Raw genomic sequence first — 20,768 nt, forward strand, 5'->3', positions numbered from 1 at the left:
TGTAAAACTTGGGCGTCATAACCCACCATTCGTATAATTTGAATAATCACTGTACCAGTTACCAGTATCAGGGTGAACGTGAAATTCAATGACAAAACAAAATACATTAAACACAATTCTATGCTGGGAAAGTTCACTTTACGTCGCAAGAAGAATCCTCTCTGAACAATCGGCATGATCGTACTGTACATAATCTCAGCAATAAAATTAAACTTCCATGTATTACCAAGATCGTAGAGAACGTTTGAGTAGCCCAAATATGCATGATGCCTAGGTAATGATGTAAAGGAAAGGTAATCTGACAAACTACAAATACTGTAACATAGCGGTAAATGGAAGATACAGGCAGATTATCGACAGTTAACTTACATAATAGTACAACGACACTGTGATAATAGAATAAGGAATGTACATCTCAATCAAGTAAAGGTGTCGTGAGGAGATACCCCAAATAACTCCACCACATACATACAGTTGGACAGAGGAAGCAAAAATGTACTCATTCACCCTAAGTGGCTTTTGACAGATTTTACTAGATTTTAAAAGAATTAATCTCTGTGAAATCTTCAAAAGATGGACATGTGAGACAACATATTATCATTTAAATGATTAATTTTCTCTCTCTGCAACATTTTGAGAATTTTATTTGAGAATCCTCGGCTGAGCTCCAAGTTGGATCTTTGCTTGGCCCCAATAACATTTCCCAATACACAGGCTCAGCAACTGGAAAATGAAATCTAAATTACTGTACGATACTTTATGAAATGTTGCTCTTCACACCTTCTGAACATGAAATAGAAGACAACTCATATCTGTCTTATACACCGATAACGTTGGACCATTTCATTCAAATTTTATAGCCCTACAGTGGTTTTGTGTTGCATAAACATTTTCTTTTCATCACATTATTACAGCTCTACAGTAGCCGTGACAAGATTTAACTGATAAAAACTGGAAGACAGCTATACGCTGCATATGGTATTGCAAGTGTATTCATCGTAAAGATCATGGAAGGTGACAAGTCAGCGCACAATCAAATACAAGGCTATATGATGAAGCAGGATGTATGGATTTTGTTAATGCATCTGTCCATCTTCTTCTTCATACAGCGTGTTGTAGGTTGTTGCTGTTTACTTTGGATCTCTTCACACGTAGATATATATACATATACTTCAGTATAATCTCTATGCCTTCACATCATTTCGACCTTAGCTGAGCTATTGCGTTCAATGCATATCTGTTTGCAGCATAGTTTCCAAAGTATACTTCTTAGTTCATTCTCATCTATTCCTGAATTTCCAGCTTTACGCCAAAATGCCAATGAGCAGTACGATCAGGACAACGGCCATCATGAGCTTTCCAAAGATGCGAGTGTCTGGGATATCCGGGGTGGGGCTCGTCACGCTGCGCGTCTTCGTTGCCTTCGCTGTGTCTGCGGGCGCGCGAAAAATCGCGTCCCGCGCACCATGCCAGGCGTGTGGACCGACCAGACGATAGAACATGGGGAAGTTTGGCCCAAAAATAAACTTGTATGCCAGGGATGGATCCGTCTTCAGGAGATCTTTAAAGGCAGGTCTGCATCCTAGCTTCATCGCAATCATGTCCATGTACGGAATGGGTGGAAACTGATCGACGAGAAAAAGAGTATGGACAACAAATTAAGAACAAAATGAATCAACAAAAAGTTGCCAAGAAATGATAAAAAGAAAACCCACGTTATAACCGGAATGAAAATTCCACGTCACATAAACGTTTTTACGTGTTCAAATCACATCACAGTTTCTATCCCTACGAAATAATGCTCATGAAGATGAAAGAATCTTATCTTTAATAGTAAGATAGATTTGATGAACGAATTAGTGAAATGAAATTTGTGAAATTAATGAATGAAATATTTGAAAAGTTGAGGGCTTGACAGGGACAACCATATTCATGATAAATAATCCACAGTAGCGCACATAACACGACATAGTTTGTCATACAGCAGGGCTGAGCAGTTGACTTGTCCACCTTTGAATTACCTTCTATGTATGTGAACTTGTAGACGAATGAAGCCTCAAGTTCCTTAACTGTAATAACATCCTTCAACTTCGTATATTATTGTGACATCACTCTAAACGATCTTTGTAGGAGATTTGTATAAAAAGTATAATAACAAGTAGGGCCTACACATACACATACATCCACAGTAAAATCAAAAAATGAAATAAGAAATGTAAGTTATACACAAGTTATATCTCAATACAACACAGAAATCATATCATTATAAAGATGGCGTGTGTGACTGAAAGGCTCTGATTTTTTTTATAAATTTAGTAATATCGAAAGCAGATGCTGATAATACGAAAGTGATTAAAAATATGAAATTACTGCCTGCCATGTCTAAAGTATAAGAAAGCTCTATTCTCAATTCCTTGATAATGAGTGCGAAATGTGAATCATGGTTACAAGGTTGTAGTTGGGTGCACTTACGAATACTTTGTGATTGCCGAAGTTCTTGAAGTACATGCCCTTTCTTCTGGCTACATCTGCCAGCATCTCGTCCTGCCCTGGAAGCTGTACGGCTCCCTTGAAGACTCGGCCCGCCAGCCGTGCCTGCATCTCATAGACTGGGCCCTGAGCTCCGACCGAGGCCACAATACCAATGACTGCCATGGTGTGACGGGCCAGGCGGGGAGGGAAGACGTGCCAGTAGAGCTCCGGGTCGGGATGGTTGTCTGTATTTCAGGTAAAGAAAGACCATTGCACGTTATCTTCGGTGTTGACGTTGGTTTGCAATTACATTGTATTTATCTACAGACGTAAATTAAATATAAATTAAAAGCTATGCTCAAACTCTCTTTACAAGCAAAGTATGATAAATTACATAGCGTAGTGACAATTTCTTTCAAATTTGATAGAAAATTTAGTATTATTGTACAGTCATATGATTTATAGATCTTTGATTTCCTGAACGGAAATTCATCCAAATAAGAGAAGAAATCATATTCTTGCGTTGAAGTATTTCAGAATTTCGGAATGATAATGCAAGAAGATAAATGGCAGTATAGATGCAGATAAAATATACTAAAATGTATTTTCATACGTAGAAAACATATAGAATAGGAGTTTACGACAAATAGCTATAAGATGATGGCATCATCAAATCAAGGGATTTGCATCTATAATTGTGGCAACTGCCGGTGCTTTTTTTTTTTAAATAAGTAACAAGCAAACGTCAAATTCTAACTCTCGTGTAATGTCTGATTTCAGTAAATTTTCAACATCAGTATAATGTCTGATAATTATATTACTCTTTTGATGTATATATACGTGTATATCATTATAAATTGAGGAGGAGCATTCAACACTTTAAGTCCCTTCAGAAAGACTCATACTAGGGAGAGATGATAAAATTATATATAACTAGCAGACCACTCCTGCCATTCACGTACACGAACCACGGTAAACATGTAAAGGCCGTGTCACACCATAAAGCGGGGTTCCCACTATCACGATTGGCGCCACGATTGAAATCGTGGCGCCAATCCTGAAGGAATCGTGGTGATCTTATCAAATCTTATCAGATCTTGACGTCAGTCGTGGCAATCGCATTAATCGTAGAAACATTTTGGACGGTTCAAAAATTTTCTACGATTAACACGATTAATTGTTGATCGTGATCATCGCATCAGGTTGTCTTGGATCGTATCAAAACGCAGCAAATCTCATCTAATCGTGCTTCTTAATCGTGTTGATCGGGATCGACTTTTTCACCTCCCTCCTACTTATATGTATATGTTTATTCTTCTTTTGTTTTATATTTGCCCTTATTTTGCTCCAAGATCGTACATATTTTGCATTCCGCGAGTATTAGATATTTTTATACATATCATTATTATTACTATACATAGTTTTACCATAACACAGACGCACAAAAAAAGGGAGTTCCCCGTAATCAATTTGGGGTAATTTTTTAACAAACAAAAAAATAGCAAAACTAATACGACTGTGGTATGTCTGCACCTATTGACTAAGGTCAGTATAAAAATGAGAATGATTTCCTGAATCGTGCATGAGTGAGCACACATCAAAGGCAAATTTGATTACTTTTTAGAACTACTTTTACTTTTTACTTTTTTTGTTGGGTTGTTTGTTTGTTTGTTGTTGTTGTTGTTTTTTATTTTGGTGGGGGGGGGGGGGGGGTAAAGTATTGTTTCTTGTGTATTGCATATAATTATCAATCGCTGTTGTTGTTTCATCATCCATCATTTGACCCCTTCACATCTATTGTGACACTTTTCATGTTTTGTTTTTTGTGGTTTCGGGTTTTTAGAGGAAAATAGCTGTGTCTACTCTCATTAAACTGCAAAATCCATTTAGTTTAAGATTGTTGTCAGATAATGCAGCTAAGATCTAGCAACCCATGTCAAGTGAGCATAAGAAAGAGTAGTTGTGTCTTCATTGAGTAAGCATGTACACTTTAAAGATGGAGCAAAAACTGCAAAACTGTACGGTTGATATTGAATAGAAGAGGGCTGGCACAATGAATCCTAAAACAACACCACTGAAACATTCACCGGAAGCAGAATGTTTCTCACACCCCACGAAAACTTTTGTGACTTTTGAAAAGTGACCATTGTCACTCATACATGACTATAAAGATCACTGTCATTTTTCACATAGAGGTTAGTTAATAAGTGTAGCAACACCCCAGCGAAATAATTTTGCTTCAAACTTATTTTGTGTTAAAAAGTGACTTTATTTTAGGTGAGTTACTTCTCTGTTGTGTGTATATCGGTTTTGTTAAATACTGTTAAATAAAACTATTTATCAAGCCAAACCCACCAAACTTTCAATACCCCATGAGATAACGACATTTTGAAATACAAAGGCATATATACATACTATGCGAATATGAAATCAAACACATGAGCAATACTATAAGTTCGGTCAACTTTCTTATACTGAGCCAGCATTCAAAAAGATCCAATCCTCTTTTTTAGCTTCCATTTCATCATATTTTCTTCATGTGTTTCAAAGGAAGGCGAAAACCTTTTGTCTTTATCTTCTTCTTCTTTTTGTTTGTTTGTTTGTTTGTTTTTTTTTTTGGGGGGGGGGGAAGAGGGGGCAATGATTTGATCTTGCGTATGCAGTTTTTATTTTTTTTTTTTTTTGGGGGGGGGGGGAGGGGGTGATGAGGACGAGCATGTCGATTCAATAATCTTTAGGTTGAATTAGAAGAGGGATTTTCTGACGTTGTGGCTGGCCTAGGCGCTGCTTTCTCTCTGATGATAACGTAATCGTCATTCGCAATATTGCAAAGGTCACGTTGTCATCATCCTCACTCAGTCAACCCTTGCCATCATCAATGGTTGTGGATAAATAGGCCTAATCACTCTTCAGAAGTTATAGAAATAATGAAAGACATTGTCAGTCGGACTATAATATTCCCATTCGGGTCCAATCGCGCCTTAAATCGAGTCGCTTTTGATCCCGATCGTGAAAGATATCGTATCTTATCTCAACAGCCCGCATTGCTTCGCGGTATTCGTACTAAAACGTATCAGAACATAGCTGCACGCACAAGATCGGGGATCCCGATCGTAATGATCGTGTTAGATCGAAACCAATCGTAGACTCAATCGGGACAATCCTATTGGGTCATATTTGAATCGGAGACCACATCGTGATAGATCGTATTGCTTAGAATAGACCAATCGTGACCATATCGCATCCCAGCGGACCAACACGTATTGACTCGCATAACCTCGTATCCAAACGTGAAATTTCAGACGAGTTCAACAAATTTTCCACGATCAGTTACGAATGTCCAATCGTGGCGTTCGCAAAGGATCGCACGATAGTGGGAACCCCGCTTAACGCGGGCTTGTGGCGAGGAGGTAGTTTCCAGCACGTAGAAGATTTTCAGCGGGCGAACAAGAATGTTTGCAATTTTCATTCATGCCTTGTCATACCGTATGGGGGAACCTCTGCGGCTTGACTTGCGGGGAAACAAATTTACTCCAAGGAGCTCGCCGCACTTGGTCCGCACCTGACAGTATCTAGCGCGTAGTTGCCCGGAGGTGCTCACGCAAGTCCGATTTAATCGCAGCCAAGTTTTGAGCATGACCAAAACTTTTTCCGGGTGAGTCGCGGGAATGCCCGTAGAGGTCCACGCAGAACGCCAGTAGGATACCCTTAGCGGCAGCACTTCCCAGGCAATTCCCACGCAGGTACTTCGCAGTCCCGTATGCAGCCAAGATAATGAAATTCTGTGAGATTTCAGCCATTCCATTAGAGGAATTCCTTCACTAAGTTGTCAGCCCCCACGCGACTGGTACAAAGGTCACACAGTATACTCGCAAGTATAACGCGTCCAGCAAATAAGACACATGCGCTGACTCGCACAAATCCTTTTCCGCCCTCAGGAATGTCAGGTATGCTAGAAAATCCCTACACGTAACAAACCCGAGTAGCTTGCCCGGAAAGGTGTGACAGGGCCTAAACACGGTTGCGGGTAAAAAAATATGCGTGCGCACCTCCGGGCGACTACTTTTGAGATACATGCTAGGTACTGTCATGTGCGGATATCTACGGGGACCTCCGGGTAGTCAAAATTGTTCTTTGCAAGTCGCACTCAAGGCTGGTGTGACACGGCCTTAAAGCTATACCGTTTTTGGCTCAATTTTCACTAATTAATTTTACTGGTTAGGTATGAGTGTAATTCTATATTCCACGATTTTATTGCAGGTTTAATAATCACTTTTTGACTTACCTTGACTGCCCAATGAAAGTAAATACCCTCCCTCTCCCCCGTCAAAAAAGCACCGGCAAACCGCTAGATATAGGATTATGGTAGTCAACAGAGGACTGGAGACTTTCCTTGTACTGGGGATAATTGGGAGTTGAACTAAATCTAATTTGATCACCCTTTTATTCTGTTATTAAATAACCACTTCCTTTCCTTGTATTGCGGTAGTCGTAGTCTTTGCTTTGTTTTACCTTTGTTTGTCTGGGTTTATCACATTAATTTGCTTCTTCCTGCATTGATGTTTCATTGCGGTACAATATTCGAACTCTTCTTAACTAGCTATCCTAAAACCAAAAACAGATATAATCCCCCAAAAAAAAATCCAAACATACAAACAAACAGACACACACGAAAAACACACACACACACGAAAAACACACACACACACACATAAAACTACATGCGTTAGAGCTTAGTTTACGTGGTTCTAGCAACGTTACTTTTCCATTTGTGCTTCCGACGACGGAATTATTTCTTCGATTCAATTATCGTTTATGGGCAAAACGATCTAATAACTTGATAAGTTAAACTCTAAACAGTTTTCAGCACTTTTGCACTGTTTACATTCAGAATCAAACATGTTGGAATCAAAGTCGAAAATTCTGTACAAGATCTCCTCATTTCAATATCCTTTCTTCTTCATACTTTTTAAAAAATCTGACATACCCTAGGTTGTTTGCCAAGCTGACCTAATCTCAAAATGGAAAATTACACTCAAAATGTTACTACACGATCAAAACACCAGTTTTGATATTATTCACCAATCCCGGGTTCTTCAATACCGAGAACGTACCAGTATTTCTGTAAAATTTTCCTAATCTACCCGCAACATTTTGGGCGTTTTCTCGATCGTTATGCGGTATAGTTTCAAAACGTTAAACAACTTCCTGCCGCAAGTTTAATGTTTTCTTTGCGTTTTCATAAGTTTTGCTCTTTGCTTCTTGGCAACCAAAGATTTCTACAATGTTAAGCATGTGACAGGATAAAGATTTAGAGTAGTCTTATTCCAGTACACTGTATCCTCCCTATCTTTGGTCGAGGAAAGTATACAAATTCAATCAAGTCATAAATTTCTAATCTGGCTAGACTCACGTCTGAGAATGGATTCGTCCAAGTACGGAAATTTTGCTTCAAATCCAGTGGCAAAAACGACTGCGTCGACGTCATCGACTTCAGTGCCGTCATCGAATACGACGCCGGTCTCGGTAAACTGGGCGATCTTTGGTTTCGACTTCAAGGAGCCGCACCAGATGCGAATCTGGAGGGGAAAGAAATAAAACAATGATGCAGCCTTGTCTATAGTAACACTAATCTCAATTGTCAACCTCTGTACAAATGTATTTGTGATCTGCTGATCTTAAAATTTTAACCCGCTGATTGTGCTATAACACACGTTTCCCATAGACACCTGCCCGAGTAGTGGTACACTCGGGACCAGTCTTTAACGGGTTAACAAACATGTCGGAAAAAGGAACCGGCAGGAATTGAACCTTTCATTCTGCCTTCCATGCCTTCCGGGTACTACTACACTACTACCAGGCTATACCTGGTTGCCCGCAGTGACACGATAAACTTTGCACAAATACCCAGGTCCTGAAAAAAAAGGATTACTCTCTTTATATCTCATCCCACTCTCACTGTCGCTGACTGTGGTATCATTCAAAGAAATTTAAGCAGGGAAACGTACTTCAGAAATGCTCCATGGAAGATTTTCACTGACGTTAACTGATGTTATCAGTGCTTCACAAGAGTTTATCGTTGTCTGTACCATTGTCGTTGACCTCGTAAACATTAACTGATGAAGTTCTATTCCCTTTAGGCCTATACTGTTTCTGTTGTGTGTGTGTGTGTGTGTGTGTGTGTGTGTGTGTGTGTGTTTATGTTTTGTCACGGTGTTACCCTCTGCGTAAAATGAGTCTATAACAGCACGGTTTTTGTTTTCTTTTTCGCTTGTTTGTTCATTTTCCATCTATGAAGATGGCTGGATAGCCCATATTCAGCTGTAATGTGAGGTAGGACCACTTCACCGGGTAAACACCCTGCTCTTTGCGATGAGTGAATGAAGCGGGTTCTTTTACGTGCATGAGTTGTTACTCTCTCATACACGGGACCCCCATTTTATGTCCTATCTGAGGGACAATGATATGAAGCTACTAAAATGAAATGAGTTGAAATTCAACTCTAAATACTTTGCATATTTGTAAGTGACAGAATAGGCCCTATATGTCGTACTCAATATTTCCCATGTAAGACTATAATAATTCAGTATGATAATGGTGTTTTAGCATTTTTCATGCATTTGAATATCATCGTACAGTTCTGTCTCGAAATACTGTCCGGAAATTCTGTCTGGAAACAATTTCAGAAATATAGTCCTAGCCATCGCAATGTCAATTAATGTCTTTAACCAGCGAGTGGGTTAAACGTTGCTATGGTTACTATCTTACTTGCACCCACCCCAATCTCATCGTTGACCATAAGACTCGTGGTCTGGAAGAGCGGTCTCTCCGACTGCAGCCCGAGCTGATCCATGTTCATGCGCTCTCTGACGTGCAGCCGTATCAAGTTTCGAAACACTGGCCTCGGCAATAGTCCGGCCAGCCGTCGGTTGACGAAGGTGTCAATGGGCGTGCCACCCGGACCCTCCCGGGGAAGTACCCATGCACCTGTTTTCGTGGATAGATACGTCTAAAAGACGGGGAAAACAATAGATAGGTAGAAGATGGGGGAAAACAGACATCAAATTCATGTATCTTAATGTCTGCGAACGTGAGCCACCAACATCAAATCTTGGTCGCCATCAAATCAAACAACCACACCAAACCTCTACCCTGTCAGCAGCAGTGAAAACACTATGGATCAATTTGACATAAATCCATGATACATGTTGGTAAATATGACTGACATGAATACAAATCTCAGTTATCCTTTTTCATCGTGAAGTGAATAATAGTCTATCATAGCAGTACGACATTGTACAATCACACAGTTTTCCCCCGACAGTTTCTAATTGTGTTTCACTTGATGACACGTAACCAACAGGTTGTAGTCGGTTCGTGACATTCATTTGATTACATACAATCATTATACATGCCTTACAGCTGTACAGACAAGGAAAACGTATCCGCTCGAAACCTCTGCATTGCAATCATAAAAACACACAAGGTGACATTACCTGCTTTGCGTGTCGACTAATGTCAACTGCTACATCACCAGCAGAATGTGACCCACCTAAGTATATAGAATGGAAATACAGTGTACCATAAGCTTTATGATCAACATACACTGTGTCCAGATTTCTGTGAATTATTGACTTGAATACGTTCAACAACCATCTCCCCTCTATCTCTCATAGATACAATATGATTATGTTATGATTAGCATACATTCATGTTAACAGACAAGCGAAATGGCGGCATGCAGAATGCATCATGCGATGTTGCCAAATTTAAAGGGTGTGTACAGTTCTGGTCGAGGTGAGGATTTAGCTTTTAACGTTTTGCGAGATATTCAGAAACCACTCTATGATATGTCAAAGAGCATGCATTCTAAGGGGTATCAAAAGTTTATTTGATGAAAATCGGTTTTGAAAGTGCTGAGATATCCAAAAACAAGGTGAAACAAGGAGATCTAATAAAGTTGTGGACTGTCGCCTTTTATTATTATCACTTTTTTTTGATATCTCAGCCATTTGAAAAACAATTTTCATCAAATAAACGTTGAATCCTTCTTAAAATTACATGCTCTTTCATATTTCATGAGAGGTTTCTCATTATCTCACTTAAGAATATTCGAAACATGAATCCGCACCTCAACCAGTACTGTACAGTCCCTTTAAAGCAACTGACGAAAGCAGTTACATCAGAGGAGTAGTTAATGCGCTTTGGTTTCAGCGCTTGACAGTGTCATAAATCATCTTGTAAGATATCCTCAGTATGACCATTTACTCTATCGATATGAGACATTCATACAATTCCCATGATATGAACAAGTGAAGTTTTGACATTGTACAAAGCACTTTATCTAAAGTCGCAAAACCTTCCAAATCGTTGTCATATTTATAAGGGGTCCCGTACTTTGTCTCAATGAAAAAAAATGATTTAATTTACCGACGACAACAACCGTCTTATCGGCATACTCTCGTCCATTCTTGAAGTCGCCGCTGTGCTTGATTTTCCCGCGAAAGTCTGACATCCCGGGAACGTCCGGTATGGACACTTCAGTATGCCGACCCGTACAGACGAATACGGCATCAAATATTTCCTCCTCCTCACATCGCCCTTCCGTCTGCGTTGTAACCCGCCACTGACCTGTACACAGATATTGTCATTTAAGTACTTATCACATTTATTTTTTTTTTGGCCTTTTGTTTCTTGATACGGTGTCACACAAAGATTTAAGTGTCAAAATGCTATAATCCATTCGTAAGGAAATTGATAACATTGCATGCGCGCAATCGGTATTGGAGTATACTGAAAGCCAAGTTTGCATGACACTGAAAGCGTTAAAAGTTTTTAAAATTCAAAAGTAAGGGAACGGGATGGTTTGGATCGCCCTTACTCGACGCCATTTTTTATTCCACATTCAAACGTCCGACCAGTGTCCACGCATCGAGCATCGCACATCGAGCAAGATTTCTTGAACCAGAATGAGATGCTCAGCAGCTTCGGGGCATGCCTTTTGTTCGAAACGAAATTCTCGTCAGAAAAAAACCCAAACGACAACAACAATTTTTTTGTGGCTAAATAGAGTGGATGTGGAAACAGTCTACCAGTCATTTCACGCACTCTGACTTGTATTCCTATATCACAAGGCAATGGATTTCTGTGTCGATTAGATGAGGGAATTTGCCACCGTCTCAATAAACATTCTCGTTGGTAAGAAAAAGAAATAAATACACTGTACAAGCAGAGATCATAATATCATTTTTTATGACTACAAAGCCCCAACTCCTACAAAAGTCGTCATTTCTATAGTTAATTATGACGTCATAATAACATGATTACTAGCAAGTACCAGTAATATATGATTGAGTTGAAAACAACCGGGGCACATGATATTTCCCTGCGTTGCTCCTCGAGAAATAAATTTTGAACCACGCTAATGCCCGAGCATGAGTCAACGACTGATGATAGGATTGTCTTCCCGCTCTACGTCATATTCCTCACCTGTTTGCTCGAAGTCGTCCGTCTGTTCAACGGCTTTGACGAACGTGTTCAGCCGTATGTATCGCTCGAGATCGAATTGCCGCGTGTATGCCCGGTAGTACTCGAGGAGGTCTTTGCGCCGGAGATACGGAGGCAAACTTCCCTCAAAGGGAAAATCGCTGAAGCACATCATATCCTTGCTGGAGTTGGTAAGGAGGCTGTCGTATACACCAGCCGCAGGACATGGCCCAGTAGGTTTCTCATCCCTCAGCACCCAGATTCCACCTTTGGAATAGACAAAGAGGAAGGAGTGAAGTGAAGTGAATGAATGAATAAATGAATGAATAGACTGATTAAGTAATAGTAAATAAAACAAATAATGAAAACGTGAATATACATATGAATCAATGTGTATAAGCAAATTGCATTTAGGGCCTTCTTGATGACCATGACTTTTAAGTTCTACTGATATTTCATTTCATTTCATTATCAAAATTTCCACACAAATTACATTTATAACATGCAACAATGCATATATCAAATATATGGACAGGCGAGAAAATCAAAGATAGTTCTGCCAAACCTGTGTCCGAAGAAACGTATTCAGTGCTCAGAAAAATGATAAGAGAGATAAAGAATCATGTACGATTTGTAGAACTTAATTCAGAAGCGAGTGGCCGAACGGACTTCAAGGGTAATCATGCAATCTTGACATGGTGATCGTCTCACGACATTCATGAAATCTGTAACATTTTCTCCGAATATTTCAGCGAATTTGACATTTCCAAACTGCTGGATCTTAAGCAAAAATCGATCACGTTGATAATATTAAGGCCATCATTTCTCCATTCATGTCAACAACAACAACAACAACAACAACAACAACAACAACAACAACAAAATATCATAGTGAAGATTTGTGTGCAAGAGAATGGGAAACTTTTACGGTTGTGTTTCTTTTTAAGTTTACTCCATCCATCAAAATCGATTCGAACTTGGGGTGTGATTTTACTTTAAATGGAAAAGCAGTCACTGATAATGTGGGATCCTATAGGGCTTCTTGATCATACGTTTAATTTTATTTGATCTTTATACATTGTCGATCATCAAGTATATCGACAAATACAACAAACCTTACGATTCACAAATAGACCAATTACTAATAGTTCGTGCTTATGCAGTTGTTTACATCTTCATCAACAAAATTTATCTCAATCAACGACAAAGCTTGTTGAGGTTTTCCCCACGTAACTAAATATAGTGCATGGCTTGAAACATATGCTCAGAAGAACAGATTGATTGGATTTCTCCATCTAAGGTTTTCGGAGAATAAAGTTACATTTAATTTGATTTTAAAGAGCTGATTACATCTCTCGTGACTTACCGTATTGGTCGGTCTGTTCGAAGCACACTGGTTCAAAACCCTCCTCCAAACACGTTTTAATGGACACAAGGCCGCTGACCCCTCCGCCGATAACAGCCACTTTCTTGACAGTCATGATGGTATCAGCAAGATCACTGTGCACAGATATTGAACGCACAAGATCATACATACATTCCCGAAAACAGATACACCAGAAACATGTGAACGTGAGCCCCCAGAATAAAACGAAGAAAACAGAGGGGAAAATGATGCGTGAGAAGTAAAGACCAAGAGGCGAACCAGTTCATTAAGGTATCGTATGCAAATACAAACGTACCCCACACACGCACTGGTGTATTACATACACCATAAGTGTGTATAAGGCTATATTTTCTACAATGGACTGATAAATAGCTGGATTTCAAAAGACAGACACGGGACGATGGGAATCGATGATGTCTGATGATGTCAGATTGACCCGAGTAACCAGTTAGGCCTACTACAGGTATTCATCCCATCTACATACCTGCAGGTTGCCAGATTCTAGGCGGACCCCATACGAGTCACGATCTTGATGGGAACGACCCGTGTTTAATGCCGTACCCGTGTTTAATGCCATATCCTCAAATATGCAGGCATTCATAATAGCTGCCGTCTTTTTTAGATGATATACGTGGTTACGATGAGTTATGATATCGCATTACTTCTTGATCACACATGTAACTTCCTATACTCTGAGTTTCCTCGCTCCCTATCTCTTCCGTGAATCTGATTTCGCTTGCTTACAGACGCATTCTCCTGAAAACCAGGCCGCGTGGACAATAAGTGTCAGTTTGTATATTGAAGGAACAAATTACATTTACTAATGTTAATGAAGGCAAACCAAACTCTGGCCTCTTAATGTGTGGTAAAATGAATCATCCCAAGACCATGAAAAAACACATGGGTTATTCATTCCGGTGAATATTGCTATACAATGAGTTGCAAAATCGATACTTGGAATAGGCTAATGGATTGCACTGAGCCAAATTTAGCTTAAAAGTGTATAATGAGAGGTTCTTTTTTTTTGGGGGGGGGGGATCTTTCTATTATGACTTCAGCAAACATGTCTCTAAATCTTTAAAAAAAAATACACGGGGAAAATCAAGGACTATATAGATGACTCCACGAGTATTTGGTGTTCTTTGAGAGAAATCACCAATACGTATATAGTGTACGTAATTCCTGAGAAACTTCCCCGAAGAAATACATATTATGCGCTAGGAAAAAGTCAACAAACTTTATTAGGTAACCTCGAAGACTGAATAGCCAGGAAACAAATGATACACACGATGGTAATTTTGTCACCTACATGCAGTGCAATCAATGAAACATTGAGCAACCAGAGAAATGCTGCCTATTATCATAAAATGCACAAAGGACACTCGTTATGTGATCCTGATACAGACACGGCAGAGCGCTTTGAAAATCAAGATTAGTTCAATCGTTTTGGTCCAGCATAGATCAGACTGACACAGATGTTATCTATTCCTGCCAAATTCAGTTCAGTTCAATTCAATTTTATTTTCATTTCCATTAAATAAACAGGGAAAATTATATACAATGCATTTACAGAACATATTTGTAATAATTTCAAAAACGTACAATAACAAAATACATGTGATCATGAGTAACAACATGATTGCATTTTTAAGGTATATACATACAGACATAATATGCATAGTACAAGGATGGGAATGAAAATGGAGGATCCCACTAAAAAGCCAAGCTTGTACCATATGGGACCCTCAGAAATACATAAGAGAACGAATAACGACTTCATGAAACTACAAACAAATATATGAAACAAAATCAGAGAAACCAATGTCAACTGACATAAAATGAAATAACAGGAGGGAACGAAAAAAAGGAAAAAGAAGAAAAAAGGGAAACAAGAAAAAAATGAAACTGCAACACACGCCATCGATGTGACAATGCCTTACTTTACAAGGACATAGATGGAGCAGAAATCATGGTATGGTAAACTCACTGAAATCTAATCTTTCGTGTGGGTGTGAAACTTGTTAAAACAAATCTTTAGTGGTAATCATACTAACACCACGAACACACATTTGCAATATAGCACTTTCCCGGGGTATTCCCTATCGCACACATATTGCAATAAATATTGCCATAACAATGGAAAAATATGGTTCCTTCGCTATTTCAAACTAGCGACCTGTTTCTATTCTCCCAAGTCTCTCCAATTTGTTAAAAAGACTTGCACAAAATGTACTTTACATTAATTTTGGATGAAAAAAACCCAAGTTATTACTATGATATCTTTGCTGATGCCATTTGTGTATTACCATCCAACCTAGATCTACAAGCTGCCGTAAGAATTCTTAAGACCAAATTGTCCAAAACTATTCAACTGCAATAACTTGTCACTAAACTCAAGAAGATTAACCTCCTTATGTGTTTTAAGAAAAAAAGATTATGTTTAGGCCATAAGACAGGTAGCAGTAGATGATCAGTTGCTTGAAAAGAAAGATAACATGTTTCGTGGAGTCTTGCCAAATGGTAACATAAAATGGAACGACCACGAGTAATAAAGCTGTAACAAGATTTAAACTATGAAAATTAAAGCCGAATCATGTGCCGATGAAAGGCTATTTCATGCTATACAGCTCCCTATGTGCTGTGATTATGTCTCCTACATACTGCAATATGATATGGGCCATCTCAATCTCGTGTAACAACGTCTTACTCCTAACGAATGAATTTATGTTCATACAAACAGCAATACATTCTTTTACAATGATTGTAATTGCACTTATATACGTGATCCTAAAAGTGGAACATATACTACCGGAACCCATTACCGAGATTAGAACCTTGAAGTCTCCGTATATTCGTGTAAAATGTAGCTGTCATAAATACATATCACTTTGAATACATATCGATGTTTTGAGAGTTGTGATATTCTATAGGCGGTTTAGCGAACGAGAAGCTCGGCAGTTATGCATCATGTAAATAAGTTGCATGCCCGGACAAAATGGCGACAAAATAATCATGTTCAGAGCAAAAAAGACGATAATACTCGCCAGCCAGTCAGAGCTGAAGAAGTGACTAGATAGGACGAGTCACAAAACTCTACTCTCAGTGATTTTCACAAGCTAAGTCTAGTCGAAGAGATTTAATTACGTGTTACACGTATCACCATACAGTATACTTCCTGGATTAATCTACATTGACAAACGATTATGGTATAGGTGCTATTATTTTCCCCTTCACATTTACATCTCTTACAATCAAAAGCAGTTCACCTCCCTGTTTTCTTTTTTCTCTTATTCTCTTGAATAAAGTCCCTTAATCATTCATTTGATACAGCTACTGCAATCATATAAAACTACAATTAAGCTAAACCGAAGTATCGAAATTATCACGTCAGTTAATGAATATTTTATCTCGCGTCATTTTATTTTTTTTTAACACAAAATAATTGCATAATATTCTATCAAATGATAATTTCTATTTTGTATTAATGTATGTACGACGATGGTACGGAAAGCAGTGGACGAATTAAGATAAGGTACAATAATAGACCAGTTCGTAATTCCACTTTGCGCATGAGCAGAAAAAGGTCATTGTACCAACAGGCATTTTGGTTTGTAAATTCACTGAGATATGCATCTGTGGTGCGATGATTATTCATGTGATCCTTATCTTAATGGTGCTTGCCAGCACATCCACCTGACAGCAGAATGGTATTTCGCAATACAAAAGGAAATAGGCTGTTATTGCATTCAATACAAAACAATGAAATGGATGCCTGGTAAATTGTCAACTGATGGGGTATTCTGATCACCTGATCTAAACGCAAGTTCATTCTCTATTTGAACATGAATTCTATAAATTGTTACGTCGGGCAAGCTTATGCATTATGCCGCTTTGAAATCGAGTGAAGTGCCTAACGTACTGAGAAAAAAGAAAAGTTCTTTCGTACACATATTGTGTAAAAAGGAAAAGACAGAGCAATCATGCTCACAAAACAAGGATCGGAAAAGAATCATTCCTTAGGTCAGTAGATAGTATTGGTATATATCATTACAATCTCGATGTGGGGAAAAAGGAGAAGATTTTTCTCCAGACCCATATTCTAATTTGTCTATACTTCGTAATTCCTCCATAACGAGAATGAAATGATGATGATGATGATGATGATGATGATCATGATGATCATGATGATGATGATGATGGTGACAGAAACAAAGATAATAAACATTATAAAACATACTAAGTGTGATTATAAAAAATTGGAGATTGACAGACTTGTAGACCATGTGGAAGAATCACGATACCAATTACAAGCGTGTTATTGTAACACACAACAATCAAAAATACGCCTCCCCTTTTATTCTGGTCCTGGTTGAAGGGGAAAAAAGTTTTATACGCAGTCATTAGTGAAGAAATACGTGCGCTTGAGCCGGATTATTTTTTGAAGTGAAGCAAGGTGCCTTCTCTCAGCCATGATTCCATGCAACAGCGCATGAGTCTTGGATGACTTGGCATTCTATATATATTATACGAAAATATTAGAGACATTGGCGTATACTTGGTTCTTAAGTGCCAACAATCCACTTCCCTCTGAAATAATGATAGCACATAGTGATGTCATCTCTAATAAAAGTTTCGTTTCACAAACCCTCACAGAACATGTCTCCCTGAAATAATGGTAGTACTGTAGTGAGATCATGGCTAATATATAAAGTTTCGTTTAACAAACCCTCAAAGAACATGTCTTACTAAAATAATGGTAACGTCATGGCTAATATTAGTTTCGGCTTACATCCTTCACGAAATAATAAATCTTTGTTAAGGATATACCTAGTATTGAATGAAAATCGATTTCGAATTGCTAATGGTGGTTTATGTGGTATATACGGCCAGCCACTTTTTTCAAGAAAGCCTTGCCAATGCTTCTCTCCCTCCCTCTCTCTCTCTCTCTCTCTCTCTCTCCCTCTCTCTCCCTCTTTTGATATGTACTGTGCTGTGTGGTACTGTACAGTTGCACTCATATCATTAAGCTCAAAAAGATAAATTTTAGAAATAAAAATACTCCATGTGATGAAAAGAGCTCTTTTGACAATGCATTACACGCTGTGGGTTCATAAAATGAGAAATATGATAAATTTTGTTCAGCATATACAGCCTAATTTATATATTTATATACGATATACATGAATCAATCTGTGGCAGATCGCAGTTCGTACACCGTATACGAGTGTTCATGCATTAACTTAAAAAAGGAAGAAAATATCAAAAGCATGTTGAATTTGAATTCTTGCCTAATGACCAGTCACGAAGAACATTTAAGTTCCTATTAACCACTTTTGAAACACACACACACACACACACACACACACACACACACACACACACACACGCACGCAAATATACAGGGTTAAGGGATGCAGAACACGTGTTATGTGTATGGATGACACTCTACAGCTTTTGCCACACAAGATTGCTCTTTGAGTATAAAAGAGAGACCCTACAATAAAAGTTGTTATAACGCCATTTATCGCATTCTATTAAGTAATGCAACTTTGTTTCCGGTTGTCTAGTACCAGCGCAATTACTGACCTCTTCACCTGTTAGTCTTCTCAGCAAAAACGATGAAACTGAATGCCGCAGGCCTACTTGCGTTCAGTACGAACTTGTCAATGTAACATCAGAATGCTGTGTATACTCCTCATAAATATACCTATAACGTCGAAAATGATTACTCGGTGCGTTATAACCATTTTCATGACTAGAATATTCGATGTCATCACAGTTATTTTTTTGGGTGTGAATTGTGATTCTGTTATATCTTCAGCATACAGATTGTCTTTCCTACATTTTGTCTGCTTTAGTATTGATAGATCATTTTTGGCCTGCTTTCTGACAAAGCATGTTTTTAACTCCGAGTACGTGAATGCTTGTAAAATAACCTTTCATCATCAATATCTACACAATCGGGAGATAAAGAGTTCTCGAATCAACTTATTATTATCATTATTTTTTATCAAAATATCCCTAGTTAGTCAAAGCAAATTTTGTGCTAAACCCTGATAGATTGTTCTTTTTTTATGCGAACAAGGATTCGATAAAACCCCATTTTACGAACAGAGTGGTATGTATTTCTCATTGATACACTCCCCCTGTTGTAGTTTCTGGCAATATACTATGATGATTATGGAAGCAATTGAAGTCTACATTGTGCGATATTGATAAGCTAACAAATTTGTCATTACACGAGTATGGATATTCATGCATACCACGACATTAAGTTTAACGACCGTTATTAATTCAGATATTCATTGCATTTCATTTGTTCAAAATAATTTTCAGCAAATGATATGTGTACAAAATACATTATGCAAACAAAGAAATATACACAGTCTTCATAATTCATCGAAATGTAATATGAATTCACAATATACTAGTGAATTGTGAAGCAAAGAAGCATGATATTTCATAAATAATGTTGAAAATGAAGGAGAAGCTAAAACCATTATTAATGAGATACAGAAAATGTTACCATATTGCATGTACGGGCAAAGAAACGTATCTAAAGTGATCATGACATCGACGACAAAACTAAACGAAATGGGGGGGGGGGGGAGGAAAGGGTCATTAGTTGAGTTTAGAATGGATCATCTTCGGAAGGAGAAGAATACTGCAAGACATCAGATTTGGGTTGGAGGAATTGTATACATTAAAGTAATAAACTATTTGAAAATTATTATGTTTAAAGTTGTCTGCTTTACAAGCTTGTTATCACAAACTTTCAGCCGTCTTGGCTCTAAATTATTATATTCAAAATGATATAAGGTTATATAAAAGGCTATTTTACGGAAAGATTAAAAAACTTGCTTGTTATTGACACGTTAGAATAACAGAAAATACAGAAAGCAACTCTTTTTCCAGAGGTCGTTTTTAGCTTGTTGATAATGTATCTCTATACATAGTCTATTGCCAAATAGTATTGAAGCAAACGTTTAGTGACAGAATCGATTAACGGAAAGGGAGTGCAAATATGAAGTATTTCAGGCAAATAGATCGAGTAATAATCGTCTCAAAGATCAATCTCTTTATCATTATACCTATCGGTTACAACAAATACATTGACAAGAAAAACATATATCATAAGAATGTAGCTACGTGAGACTTACCAGTATGCAGGAGGTATACGACTACCGCTGTGGTTTGTAGCTCACAACTCCAGGAAAGAGGCACATTTGACCCTTAGCCCGTTAGCTCTGGCGTGCGAACATTGAATGAATGGTTGATCAACATGTGCATAATTATTATAATAACGCAATCATGTAAACTACACGTAGTTTTACTAGTTTCATTTCACGCCAAACTATAAAATGCAAGGCCACAAGAACCACACGCAATCAAGGTATCGGAAGAGAACCGACATTTCTGTGAC

The 20,768-nt window shown here is 38.2% G+C and overlaps 1 protein-coding gene across 1 annotated transcript; it reads right to left on the minus strand.

Annotated features, from left to right (window-relative positions):
• Positions 1–514: 514 nt before the first annotated feature.
• LOC139718406 (flavin-containing monooxygenase 5-like) lies at positions 515–20,632 on the minus strand. Its single transcript, XM_071629879.1, has 9 exons — positions 20,506–20,632; positions 13,325–13,458; positions 11,962–12,225; positions 10,903–11,103; positions 9,969–10,024; positions 9,251–9,481; positions 7,886–8,051; positions 2,473–2,717; positions 515–1,625 (listed from the first exon to the last, which is right to left on the minus strand). The coding sequence occupies exons 2-9, from the start codon at positions 13,437–13,439 to the stop codon at positions 1,305–1,307; spliced, it is 1,599 nt and encodes a 532-aa protein (XP_071485980.1). The 5' UTR covers positions 13,440–13,458; positions 20,506–20,632; the 3' UTR covers positions 515–1,304.
• Positions 20,633–20,768: the final 136 nt, after the last annotated feature.

Source organism: Diadema antillarum, unplaced genomic scaffold (genome assembly GCF_040938485.1).
Source record: "Diadema antillarum isolate AM-2024a unplaced genomic scaffold, OU_Dant_1.0 scf00000094, whole genome shotgun sequence".
NCBI classification, from domain to species: Eukaryota; Metazoa; Echinodermata; class Echinoidea; order Diadematoida; family Diadematidae; genus Diadema; species Diadema antillarum.

Bases quoted from the DNA above. Each gene is read 5' to 3' on its own strand.
- LOC139718406 (XM_071629879.1), bottom strand. From the start codon at position 13,439: ATGACTGTCAAGAAAGTGGCTGTTATCGGCGGAGGGGTCAGCGGCCTT. The intron at 12,226-13,324 runs GTAAGTCACGAG...TCTATTCCAAAG, and splicing joins CGAACAGACCGACCAATACG to GTGGAATCTGGGTGCTGAGG. The intron at 10,025-10,902 runs GTAAATTAAATC...CTATATACTTAG, and splicing joins TAAGACGGTTGTTGTCGTCG to GTGGGTCACATTCTGCTGGT.